Below are 13,888 nucleotides of genomic sequence, written 5' to 3' on the forward strand. Positions count from 1 at the left end.
GGGGGTTCAGGTGGGATAGTTTGTGTAGGGGGGTCAGGTGGCATACTGTCTGAAGGGGGGGTCAGGGGGGATAGTTTGTGTTGGGGGGTCAGGTGGCATACTGTCTGAAGGGGGGGTCAGGGGGGATAGTTTGTGTTGGGGGGTCAGGTGGCATACTGTCTGAAGGGGGGTCAGGTGGGATAGTTTGTGTAGGGGGGTCAGGTGGCATACTGTCTGAAGGGGGGGTCAGGTGGGATAATGTGTGTAGGGGGTAAGGTGGCATACTGTCTGTAGGGGAGGTCAGGTGGGGTAGTGTGTGTTGGGGTCAGGTGGGATAGTGTTTGTAGTGGGATAGTGTCTGTAGGGGGGTCACGTGGGGTAGTGTGTGTGGGGGGGTTAATTGCAGGCAGAGGGGGAACTGTATTACTATGGTGGGCACAGAAGGCGCATTATTACTATGTAGGGGGCACAGCAGTAGGGGCATTATTACTATATGGGGGAACAGTAGGGGCATTTTACAATGTGGGATAGCACAGCAGGGAGCACTTTTACTGTATTTGGGTGCACAGCAGGGGGTATTCTATATGGGAATGCTGCGCAACAGTGGGGGATATATATGGTGATGCTGCACAGCAGGGGGGATATTCCATATGGAGATGCTGCACAGCAGAGGGGGGGCATATACTATATGTGGTCTGATGTACGGGGGGGCATATTCTATACAGGGTGTGTTGCACAGGGGGCCATATACTACATGAGGACTGCTGCATGGGGACTTATACTATATGGAGGCACAGTGGAGGCCTATAATTTCTGCAGACACAGAGGGAAAGGGGGCTACTACTATGTGGGGGTAGAAAGAAGGCCTATACTATATGGGAGCACAGATAGGGCATATAGGGCACAGAGGAGAACTAATTACTGTGTGTGTTGGAGCAAGGAGCCTAAAATGTTTTTCCTGGCAGATTCTGAAGAGAAGGGTTATGGCTTGGGCCGAGTGGAGAAGAAAGAGAAGAGGCTCTGATCAGAGAAGGCGTCAACTGTGAGTCACAAGTCACTATTTCAAATACTAGCCTATATGACCATGTATAGGCTTTTAAAAAAAGATATACATATATATATATATATATATATATATATATATATATATATACACTCACCGGCCACTTTATTAGGTACACCTGTCCAACTGCACGTTACCACTTAATTTCTAATCAGCCAATCACATGGCGGCAACTCAGTGCATTTAGGCAGGGCCGGCGTCAGCACAAGGCTTACCTGGGCAAGTGCCAGGGCCCACAGCATCTCTAGGGGCCCAGAGAGGGAGAGAGGCCCGGTTTTCTGATGTTCAGCCCCCTCAATGTAGTGCAGGGTGAGAACTGAACATCAGAAGACAAAGGAGATGGAGCAGGACCTGCACAAAGAGAGAAAAGGGATAAGTACCTGATCACATGACCTAAAGGTCCTCAACCTCACAGTGTGGAGAGCACCTGACAGAGAGGAAGAGGGAGAAGACTGAGCTGTAAGTGCCGTGTGTCGGTGTCAGTTAGTCAGTGTCAATAATGTATGTTTGTACATGTAAGTGGTGTCTCATGTTATTGTGCATAGTGTGTAAATGAGGGGCCCGCTGAGGCTCTGTCGCCCAAGAGCCCGCAAAAACCTGGAGCCGGCCCTGCATTTAGGCATGTAGACATGGTCAAGACAATCTCCTGCAGTTCAAACCGAGCATCAGTATGGGGAAGAAAGGTGATTTGAGGGCCTTTGAACGTGGCATGGTTGTTGGTGCCAGAAGGGCTGGTCTGAGTATTTCAGAAACTGCTGATCTACTGGGATTTTCACGCAAAACCATCTCTAGGGTTTACAGAGAATGGTCCGAAAAAAAACAAACATCCAGTGAGCGGCAGTTCTGTGGGCGGAAATGCCTTGTTGATGCCAGAGGTCAGAGGAGAATGGGCAGACTGGTTCAAGCTGATAGAAAGGCAACAGTGACTCAAATAGCCAACCGTTACAACCAAGGTAGGCAGAAGAGCATCTCGGAACGCACAGTACGGCCAACTCTGAGGCAGATGGGCTACAGCAGCAGAAGACCACACCGGGTGCCACTCCTTTCAGCTAAGAACAGGAAACTGAGGCTACAATTTGCACAAGCTCATCGAAATTGGACAGTAGAAGATTGGAAAAACGTTGCCTGGTCTGATGAGTCTCGGTTTATGCTGCGACATTCGGATGGTAGGGTCAGAATTTGGCGTCAACAACATGAAAGCATGGATCCATCCTGCCTTGTATCAACGGTTCAGGCTGGTGGTGGTGGTGTCATGGTGTGGGGAATATTTTCTTGGCACTCTTTGGGCCCCTTGGTACCAATTGAGCATCGTTGCAACGCCACAGCCTACCTGAGTATTGTTGCTGACCATGTCCATCCCTTTATGACCACAATGGACCCAACATCTGATGGCGACTTTCAGCAGGATAATGCGCCATGTCATAAAGCTAGAATCATCTCAGACTGGTTTCTTGAACATGACAATGAGGTCACTGTACTCCAATGGCCTCCAAAGTCACCAGATCTCAATCCAATAGAGCATCTTTGGGATGTGGTGAAACGGGAGATTGGCATCATGGATGTGCAGCCGACAAATCTGCGGCAACTGTGTGATGCCATCATGTCAATATGGACCAAAATCTCTGAGGAAGCTTCCAGCACCTTGTTGTATCTATGCCACCAAGAATTGAGGCAGTTCTGAAGGCAAAAGGGGGTCCAACCCGTTACTAGCATGGTGTACCTAATAAAGTGGCCGGTGAGTGTATATATATATATATACACACACACACACACACACAGTCAAATCAGGGGGCCCATGCCCCAGATGTTTTAGAACCCTAGCAATGCCCCTGGTGTTACTTCACACTTTCAATAAATAGCGGACGGGGTTGCAATCTGCACATTGCAACAACGGCCATTATTTATTGAAAAAATACAGTGTGAGAACAGGGCCTTAGCATGAGAGGAGAAACTGTACTATGGTGCAGAGACTCTAGGAACCTGTTGGCACCTCTAGCCTGAATACAAGATGAGATACAGTTGGGCACCTCTACCATGGAGACAAGATGAGATACAGTTGGGCACCTCTACCATGGAGACAAGATGAGATACAGTTGGGCACCTCTACCATGGAGACAAGATGAGATACAGTTGGGCATTTCTACCATGGAGACAAGATGAGATACAGTTGGATACAAGATGACATACGATTGGGAACCATGAGGCTTCTCACCTATCACTGAGCATCACCAGCTCTCAATCCATCCATACTGTGGACCCCGCAACACTGATCGTCAGAACACTGAATACACCATGAAAACTTCTTGTACATTTGTGACTTCTGAAGCCTTCAAACTGAGGGGAATCTTCTCATTTGAAAAAAGAAAAAAAAAGAAGAGTGAAGTCATATATACAGTATATAAATATAATGGAGAAAGAAAACTCGCCGCTCGTCTACTCATGTAAGATCCGGGAAACGTAGCTGTAAGTTGTGAAAAGAGACCTAATTGTATTATACAAAGAGAAGAAACAGCAAATTACAGCAATTAGAGGCTAATAGTATAATAATACAGCGTAATAATAATAATCATCCAGCGCCAAGAAGCTGTGAGCCTCTGCCAGGCCGGGAGCGCCGGGGCCCCGATGGGCGGAAAACAGGGAAGAAAAGATCCGGAGAAAATATTGACTTAATAGACGAGTGAAGTTTAGTGAGAGGAAGATAACAAGTGTGATGAGCTATAACATGTACGTACTGTGTATGTGACAGCGCTCCGCACCTGGCGTCTCACGTATTACACACAGCAGAGATCACGCCGCACTCCTGTCCTCTTGTGTATCAACCATAACCTTGGTGCCCACATAGTATCCTAAATACCCACATCATACCCTCAGTGCCCACATAGTATCCTCAGTGCCCACATAGTATCCCCAGCGCCCACATAGTATCCTCAGCGCCCACATAGTATCCTCAGCGCCCACATAGTATCCTCAGTGCCCATATAGTATCCTCAGTGCCCACATAGTATCCTCAGTGCCCACATAGTATCCTCAGCGCCCACATGGTATCCTCAGCGCCCACATAGTATTCTCAGTGCCCACATAGTATCCTCAGCACCCACATAGTATCCTCAGTGCCCATATAGTATCCTCAGTGCCCATATAGTATCCTCAGCGCCCACATAGTATCCTAAATACCCACATCATACCCTCAGTGCCCACATAGTATCCTCAGTGCCCACATAGTATCCTCAGCACCCACATAGTATCCTCAGCGTCCACATAGTATCCTCAGCGCCCACATGGTATCCTCAGCGCCCACATAGTATTCTCAGTGCCCACATCATACCCTCAGTGCCCACATAGTATCCTCAGCGCCCACATGGTATCCTCAGCGCCCACATAGTATTCTCAGTGCCCACATAGTATCCTGAGTACCCACATCATACCCTCAGTGCCCACATAGTATCCTGAGTACCCACATCATACCCTCAGTGCCCACATAGTAACCTGAGTACCCACATCATACCCTCAGTGCCCATATAGTATCCTCAGTGCCCACATAGTATCCTCAGCACCCACATAGTAACCTCATAATTCCTGCCGTGGTCATTAGTGGGGTCCCTGGCCCTCGGGGGGCTCCCACCTTTTCCTGTAGTTTATTAGGCAGAGATGATACCAGGAATTGTGTGTAATCCGGAGATAGAAATCACTAGATGTGGCTTTGGTGCTGGGTTTTCAGGCACCGCTGCGTCACATGACTCCATCACCTCATCCAGAACAAGAGGCTTCCAGTAACGTTCGGTGACCTCGGAGCAGACACATTATTATCCCGGTGACCGTAAAGACGAAGAGTGTGACAGTCCTGGTAGAGTCATCCATCCCTGCCAGCCGATAAGGCGTAATCCGAGCCGGTGACCCGTGAAATAGAAGCCGGGGGTCAGGGGCTGCTCCTGCACAGGCCGAGCATTGTATCTATAATGTCGCTCTGGAATCATGGAAGATGAATGGATCATGTAGAACAAGCGGCCACGGATGTGATCTGCAAGACAAGAGCGGGAACCAGGAGCCGAATCCTCACACTACCCATCGGGGCAGATTAACTTTCCCATAGGCCCCGGGCTGTTCACCAAGCCTGGGGCCCCTAATCTCACTGTAACTATGGCAGCACTAGCGCGGCGTTCATAGTACAGGATACATAATGTCAAGATACCCTGATTTCTGCAAAATAGAGGTAAAAAAGCAGCAATTTTTGCAAATCATGGCAGAACTGTTTGAGTGGCCATGGGCCCCCGGGAACTTAGGGCCCCGGGCTACCACCCAAAAAGAACCTATTATGATCCGCTACTGCTACCGATATAGATGATGGCGAAGTGCTGGAAAATGAAAAGGTCTCCGACCTTACTAATATACATCCTATACAGCATATACATAATATACATCCTATACAGCATATACATTATATACATAATATACATCCTATACAGCATATACATTATATACATAATATTCATCCTATACAGCATATACATAATATACATCCTATACAGCATATACATAATATACATCCTATACAGCATATACATAATATACATCCTATACAGCATATACATTATATACATAATATACATCCTATACAGCATATACATTATATACATAATATACATCCTATACAGCATATACATAATATACATCCTATACAGCATATACAACATATACATTATATACATCCTATACAGCATATACATTATATACATAATATACATCCTATACAGCATATACATAATATACATCCTATACAGCATATACATTATATACATAATATACATCCTATACAGCATATACATAATATACATCCTATACAGCATATACATTATATACATCCTATACAGCATATACATAATATACATCCTATACAGCATATACATTATATACATAATATACATCCTATACCAGGGGCGTTGCTAGGGCCTTAAAACATCCGGGGCCCGGGCCCTCTGAGCGCCGTCGTAAGCGGTTAGCGAAGGAGCCCAGTGCAGAAGCTAGTAACCCCAATGACCACTCTATTAGCCCAGCTCTATTGCCGCCACTCATAATAACTGCGGCTAAACAGACACAGGCAGCCACCCGCCCTTGGCTCCAGTCAGGGTCACTGTCATCGGTAGTGGTGCACACAACTGCCCAGGCAGCTCCTTCACAGCTCCCCCTGTAAACACAGCCTCTGGGAGTTCTGCCCTAACTCCTATCCTCTAGGCCAGTGTTTCCCAACCTTCTCTACCTCGGGGAACTCCTACCAGATAACGTTCTACAAAATGCAAAAACCTTTATACTGACTACAAGATGCTGGGAAAGCTTTGGTGACCTCCATTATACTAAATATAAGATGCTGGGAAAGGTGGGTGACCTCCATCATACTGATAATAGGATACTGGGAAAGCTGGGGGACCTTGATCATACTGATAACAGGATACTGGGAAAGCTGGGTGACCACATTATACTGAGAACAGGACATTGGGAAAGCTGTGTGACCTCAGTTATACTATATACTGGATAGCTGTGTGACCTCAGTTATACTATATACTGGATAGCTGGGTGACCTCAGTTATACTATATACTGGATAGCTGGGTGACCTCAGTTATACTATATACTGGATAGCTAGGTGACCTGTTATACAATATACTGGATAGCTGGGTGACCTGTTATACAATATACTGGATAGCTGGGTGACCTCAGTTATACTATATACTGGATAGCTGGGTGACCTCAGTTATACAGTATACTGAATAGCTGGGTGACCTCAGTTATACTATATACTGGATAGCTGGGTGACCTCAGTTATACTATATACTGGATAGCTGGGTGACCTCAGTTATACTATATACTGGATAGCTAGGTGACCTGTTATACAATATACTGGATAGCTGGGTGACCTGTTATACAATATACTGGATAGCTGGGTGACCTCAGTTATACAGTATATACTGGATAGCTGGGTGACCTCAGTTATACTATATACTGGATAGCTGGGTGACCTGTTATACTATATACTGCATAGCTGGGTGGCCTCAGTTATACTATATACTGCATAGCTGGGTGACCTCAGTTATACAGTATATACTGGATAGCTGGGTGACCTCAGTTATACTATATACTGGATAGCTGGGTGACCTGTTATACTATATACTGCATAGCTGGGTGGCCTCAGTTATACTATATACTGAATAGCTGGGGGACCTCACTTATACAGTATATACTGGATAGCTGGGTGACCTCAGTTATACTATATACTGAATAGCTGGGTGGCCTCAGTTATACTATATACTGAATAGCTGGGTGGCCTCAGTTATACTATATACTGCATAGCTGGGTGACCTCAGTTATACAGTATATACTGGATAGCTGGGTGACCTCAGTTATACAGTATATACTGGATAGCTGGGTGACCTCACTTATACAGTATATACTGGATAGCTGGGGGACCTCACTTATACAGTATATACTGGATAGCTGGGGGACCTCACTTATACAGTATATACTGGATAGCTGGGTGACCTCAGTTATACTATAAACCAGATAGCTGTGTGACCTCACTTATACAGTATATACTGGATAGCTGGGTGACCTCAGTTATACAGTATATACTGGATAGCTGGGTGACCTCACTTATACAGTATATACTGGATAGCTGGGTGACCTCACTTATACAGTATATACTGGATAGCTGGGGGACCTCACTTATACAGTATATACTGGATAGCTGGGTGACCTCAGTTATACTATAAACCAGATAGCTGTGTGACCTCACTTATACAGTATATACTGGATAGCTGGGTGACCTCAGTTATACAGTATATACTGGATAGCTGGGTGACCTCACTTATACAGTATATACTGGATAGCTGGGTGACCTCACTTATACAGTATATACTGGATAGCTGGGGGACCTCACTTATACAGTATATACTGGATAGCTGGGGGACCTCACTTATACAGTATATACTGGATAGCTGGGTGACCTCAGTTATACTATAAACCAGATAGCTGGGTGACCTCACTTATACAGTATATACTGGATAGCTGGGTGACCTCACTTATACAGTATATACTGGATAGCTGGGGGACCTCACTTATACAGTATATACTGGATAGCTGGGTGACCTCACTTATACAGTATATACTGGATAGCTGGGTGACCTCACTTATACAGTATATACTGGATAGCTGGGTGACCTCACTTATACAGTATATACTGGATAGCTGGGGGACCTCACTTATACAGTATATACTGGATAGCTGGGTGACCTCTAACTGGCAGTGAGAGGTAACATACCTACCACGGTCTGTGCTGGGGGCGGAGCTTGTCATCAGGGGGCGGAGCTTGTCGGGATATACCCGGGACCAGCCGGGGGGAAGTAAATCCTATGCCAGTGGCCCTCAGCATTTCAGCAACTCCCCCCCCCCCCCTTTCAACCCCACTACCTACATCTGCAGTGGCACTCCCTGGCCTCCTCTGCAAAGTCCAGATTTGGCCCCCTCTTCCTAGGGAGACACTTGTCGGCTGGATGCTTCTGCAGCCGCCAGTATCTCCTGGGCTCCCCCACACACAGAGCCCGCAGGACATGTACTGCACAGCTTCCTCCTCCTCCTTCCCGACCACCACCAGCCTCACGCTGCTGCAGCAGACAGGGGAGCTGAGGCACTGTGCACAGACATGTGCGCCTTCAGACCCTTCACTGCCGCACTTCTCCCAGCCCGGCTCCTGTGTACTCACTGTAGTACATCACCTGGCCCGCCTGCACCACCCCGTTACAATACTCACCAACTGTCTGTGGTAGGAGGGAGGCTGGACAGGAGGTTGCCGGGTGACTGTCGGGGGCAGGAGAGAGGCTGGACAGGAGCGGCGCACGCATCCACAAGTGACGAGTGGCATCACTAAAGCTGCCTCCCGGCGGTACCAGCGCGGCCGATCCGAGGTGCCGGTCAGGCCAGAGGTCACGGCTATTGCTGGTGCTAATTCGGCGCTGGCGGCACGAATAACTTTCGGGGCCAGGCAAAATTCATTTGGGGCTTAGGCCCCGAATGATTATGCCTAGCGACGCCACTGTCCTATACAGCATATACATAATATACATCCTATACAGCATATACATAATATACATCCTATACAGCATATACATTATATACATAATATACATCCTATACAGCATATACATTATATACATAATATACATCCTATACAGCATATACATAATATACATAATATACATCCTATACAGCATATACATAATATACATCCTATACAGCATATACATAATATTCATCCTATACAGCATATACATAATATACATCCTATACAGAATATACATTATATACATAATATACATCCTATACAGCATATACATTATATACATAATATACATCCTATACAGCATATACATTATATACATAATATACATCCTATACAGCATATACATTATATACATAATATACATCCTATACAGCATATACATAATATACATCCTATACATCCTATACAGCATATACATAATATACATCCTATACATCCTATACAGCATATACATAATATACATCCTATACAGCATATACATTATATACATAATATACATCCTATACATCCTATACATAATATACATCCTATACAGCATATACATTATATACATAATATACATCCTATACAGCATATACATTATATACATAATATACATCCTATACAGCACATACATAATATACATCCTATACAGCATATACATAATATACATCCTATACAGCATATACATTATATACATAATATACATCCTATACAGCATATACATTATATACATAATATACATCCTATACAGCATATACATTATATACATAATATACATCCTATACAGCATATACATTATATACATAATATACATCCTATACAGCATATACATAATATACATCCTATACAGCATATACAACATATACATTATATACATCCTATACAGCATATACATTATATACATAATATACATCCTATACAGTAGGGGTGGGCGATATGGCCTAAAATTTATATCACAATATAATTTGATGCATGCACGATATAACGATATATCACGATATATCAATTTTTTTTTGTGTGTATACAAATTACAACACTTTAAGATTTTTTTAAGATGTGTATTGTATAACAGATCTTTTTCCAAACAATGCAAAGATTAAGTGTTAGTAAAACACAAAATTGTTTAAAATAAAGTGCAAATTAAATGTAAAAAATAAACATAAAATTTCGTCCTGTTGTCCTGACTCCTGATAACATAATTATGTGCAGCTTAAGGCTGGGTAAACACTATGTATATTTGAGGCTGTATTTGGTCCTCATGTCAGGTCCTCATAGCAACCAAAACCAGGAGTGGATTGAAAACACAGAAAGGATCTGTTCACACAATGGTGTAATTGAGTGGATGGCCGCCATATAACGGTAAATAACGGCCATTATTTCAATATAACAGCCGTTGTTTTAAAATAACAGCAAATATTTGGCATTAAATAACATCCATCCACTTAATTACAACATTATGTGAACAGAGCCTTTCTGTGTTTTCAATCCACTCCTTGTTTTGGTTGCTATATACAGCCACAAATATACAGCCTCAAATATACGTAGAGTGAACATAGCCTTATTGTTGTGCAATATATTTAAACATAAAACCCTTCAAGTTCAACAGGTTTCTTTTCCATAATAGGGAAGGGAACCTGTCATCAACTTTGTGCTGTAGAATAAAGTAGAGACAGGTGAGTTGTTTTCAGAGGTCTGTCATTTAAAAGTTAAAAGTAAGTGGTTGCCAAGAACCAACATCACAATCATTGCAGACTAGGCCTGAAAAAGAGTCATGACCACCTGAGAAGAGTCAAGGGTATTTATAAATTCCTGCTCTCCCCGCCCACCTGCTGTTGATTGACCGTCTTCTGCCTAGTTCCCTTTTTCTCTAGGAGAGAAGAGAACTGCCAATCATCAGCAGATGGGCAGGGAGAGCAGGAGATTAGGAATAACCATGACTCTTCTCAGGGAGATCTGACTCTCTCGGCCTGAGCTGCAATGATTAAGAGGCTGGTTCTCAGCAACCACTTACTTTTAGCTCATCATTGACACACCGCAGAAATCACAATATCTGACTGTCACTACTTTATGCTGGTGGTGCCCTCAGTGAACTCGTCAGCATAAAGTTGATAAAAGTTTCCCTTTAAATATAGAACAAATTTCACACTTGCAAAGTATGCACATATTTGAACCAAAAACCCTTCAAGTTCGTTCAACAGGTTTCTTTGCCATTAAATGGAACCTGTCATCAATTTTGTGTTGTGCTGTCCCTACTAATGGCAGCATAAAGTAGAGACAGGTGAGTTCATTTCAGAGGTCTGTCATTTAAAAGTTAAAAGTAAGTGGTTGCCAAGATGAACCGATATCACAATCATTACAGCCTGCGCCTGGAAAAGTCATGACCACCTGAGAAGAGTCATGGCCCATGGGTATTTATAAATTCCTGCTCTCCCCGCCCAACTGCTGTTGATTGACCGTCTTCTGCCTAGTTCCGTTTTTCTCTAGGAGAGAACTGCCAATCATCATCAGATGGGCAGGGAGAGCAGGAGATTAGGAATAACCATGTCATGACTCTTCTCAGGGAGATCTGACTCTTTCTAGGCCTGAGCTGCAATGATTAAGAGGCTGGTTCTCTTCTCAGCAGCCACTTACTTTTAGCTCATCATTTGACACACCGCAGAAATCACAATATCTGTCACTACTTTATGCTGCTCAGCTCAGTGCCCTCTAGGTCAGCCTAAAGCTGATGACAGGTTCCCTGTAAATATACAACAAATTTGCAATATGTAACGCAAACTAACATGACTGAACAAGAACAACATTAATGTTGTGTGCCGTGATTAAACTTCTGGCACATCAGACAAGGTTTTTTGCCAGGAACACAAGTTTGTCCACAGTCTCGGGCTTCAGTGCAGATCGGTGGCATGTTACTATGTTGCCACTGGTGCTGAATGCCCTTTCTGAGGGGGCACTCGTGGCAGGTATGCAAAGGTATTTCTTGGCTAGGTTTGCCACCCTGGGAAAATTAGCCTGGTGCAGCCTCCACCACATCAGTGGGTCAGCTTCGCCTTCTACATCCAGTGCCTGCAGGTAACTCTTAAGCTCAATTTCAATTGCTTCTCTCTCAGTAAAGGCAGCTGGGCCAGGCTGAGCAGAAGCATTTTTAAAAAAGCTGCCCAGACTTCGTTTACTCCTCTTGGCTTCTCTCTGGGCTTCTCCATCAGCTCCTGTGCTTGTGTGTGATGGTGGTGACTCTGTGGCAGACACAGCTTGCGTCTCTTGTAGTGCCTGAATTTCTGCTGCTGCTTTTGTGAAGATGAACTCTCTTCGGTCATCTGCTATATATGATGATCTGAAGCGTGGGTCGACAAAGGAGGCCATATCCAGGAGGTCATTAGTTGCAGGGTCTGAGTACTTCTCATTTAAATACTTGAGGATGACTCTCTTCATGTCCTTCGTCAGGTCTGTGTCACTGTCAATGTCATCATCAGCTAGAGGAAGAACTGTGTTGTTTAGAAGGTGGAGCACAGGTTTGACATAAGACACACTCACATACTCTTCTCCAGACAGAGCATCTGTGAACTCCAACAGGGGATTGAGGGTCTTGTTTATAGATTCCAACACATCAATGTCCTGCCAATTTGGTACCAGGTGCCTGGTTTTCCTGTCTGCTTTTAGGACCTGTGATATGGCCTTCTCTTGTTCAAGCAGCCTCTGAATCATCTGTTGTCGAGACCCCCATCTTGTTGGTGTTTCAGTGATGAGGCGGTGAGGAGGCAGGTTTAGCTCAGCCTGGGCATTAGCCATTTCTCTCTTCCTTTTCCAAGTGTAAGAAAAGGCACTCACTATTTTCTTGCATTTGCCAATTGCTTGTTCAACACGGGCATCTTTCACACTTCTCTCTAAGGACAAAATTAGAAAATATTATTAGCACAATACCCCCGCATAATGTTGAACTAGTCTCGACTCGGACTAAAAGAAACGTTTACCTACCGATGGCGAGGTGGAGCCTGTGGCCGAAGCACTGCAGTCTTGTCCAGCCATTCATTTCCACAGCTTTCACGATATTTGCGCCATTGTCGGTGGTTATGCAGACTTGTAACTCTTCTTTAAGTCCCCATGACTCGAGTGCTTCCTTTAATCCTTGAGATATGAGTTCACCAGTGTGATCCTCGGGGAAATAAGCTGTCTGTAGGCATCTGCTGCACAACTTCCACTCGTCATTGATGAAGTGGACTGTAAGACTAATGTAAGGCTCCATTGTGCGACTGGACTACAAGTCCGTAGTGGTTGCATAGTGTTTTATACTCTGAAGTTCTTTCTTTACTTGCTCGCGGACTTTGTCATACAGTTTGGGCATTTCAGTTTGGGTAAAGTGTTTGCGGCCAGGTACCTCATAACGTGGATCGAGTGTCTTAATCATGTTCTGAAAGCCGCTTTTCTCCACTGTAAGAAACGGCACCATATCCTTACACAGGAACAGGGTAATGGCATTTGTAATCTCAATCCACCGCCGATTTCTTTTGTCATATGGAATGCCTTTAGAAAATGCTTTTAAAATATTAATCTGCTGTGTAGGCGCAGGGCCACCTTTTTGGTTTCCACTTGACTGACTGGGCGTTTGTGGAGGGCGCAGTTTTTGGCTATCTTCATATTCCAAAACGTGCTTCGTTTTGAGATGATAAAACAAATTAGTTGTATTCCCCATCTTCGCTATTATTCTTGCCCGGCATAGTTTGCAGATTATATTTTTCTGCTCAACATCTGACTCCTTAAACCC

General features: G+C 44.3%; 1 protein-coding gene across 1 annotated transcript; it reads right to left on the reverse strand.

Annotated features, from left to right (window-relative positions):
* Positions 1–11,964: 11,964 nt before the first annotated feature.
* LOC138801731 (E3 SUMO-protein ligase ZBED1-like) lies at positions 11,965–13,378 on the reverse strand. The gene is made up of 2 exons (XM_069984823.1): positions 13,102–13,378; positions 11,965–13,010 (listed from the first exon to the last, which is right to left on the reverse strand). Exons 1-2 carry the CDS (start codon positions 13,367–13,369, stop codon positions 11,965–11,967), a joined length of 1,314 nt encoding a protein of 437 aa, XP_069840924.1. The 5' UTR covers positions 13,370–13,378.
* Between the last annotated feature and the right edge of the window lie 510 nt (positions 13,379–13,888).

The sequence above is a fragment of the Dendropsophus ebraccatus genome, chromosome 9, assembly GCF_027789765.1.
Source record: "Dendropsophus ebraccatus isolate aDenEbr1 chromosome 9, aDenEbr1.pat, whole genome shotgun sequence".
In the NCBI taxonomy this organism is placed as follows: Eukaryota; Metazoa; Chordata; class Amphibia; order Anura; family Hylidae; genus Dendropsophus; species Dendropsophus ebraccatus.

Bases quoted from the DNA above. Each gene is read 5' to 3' on its own strand.
- LOC138801731 (XM_069984823.1), bottom strand. From the start codon at position 13,369: ATGGAGCCTTACATTAGTCTTACAGTCCACTTCATCAATGACGAGTGG. The intron at 13,011-13,101 runs GTAGGTAAACGT...TTTTGTCCTTAG, and splicing joins CAGGCTCCACCTCGCCATCG to AGAGAAGTGTGAAAGATGCC.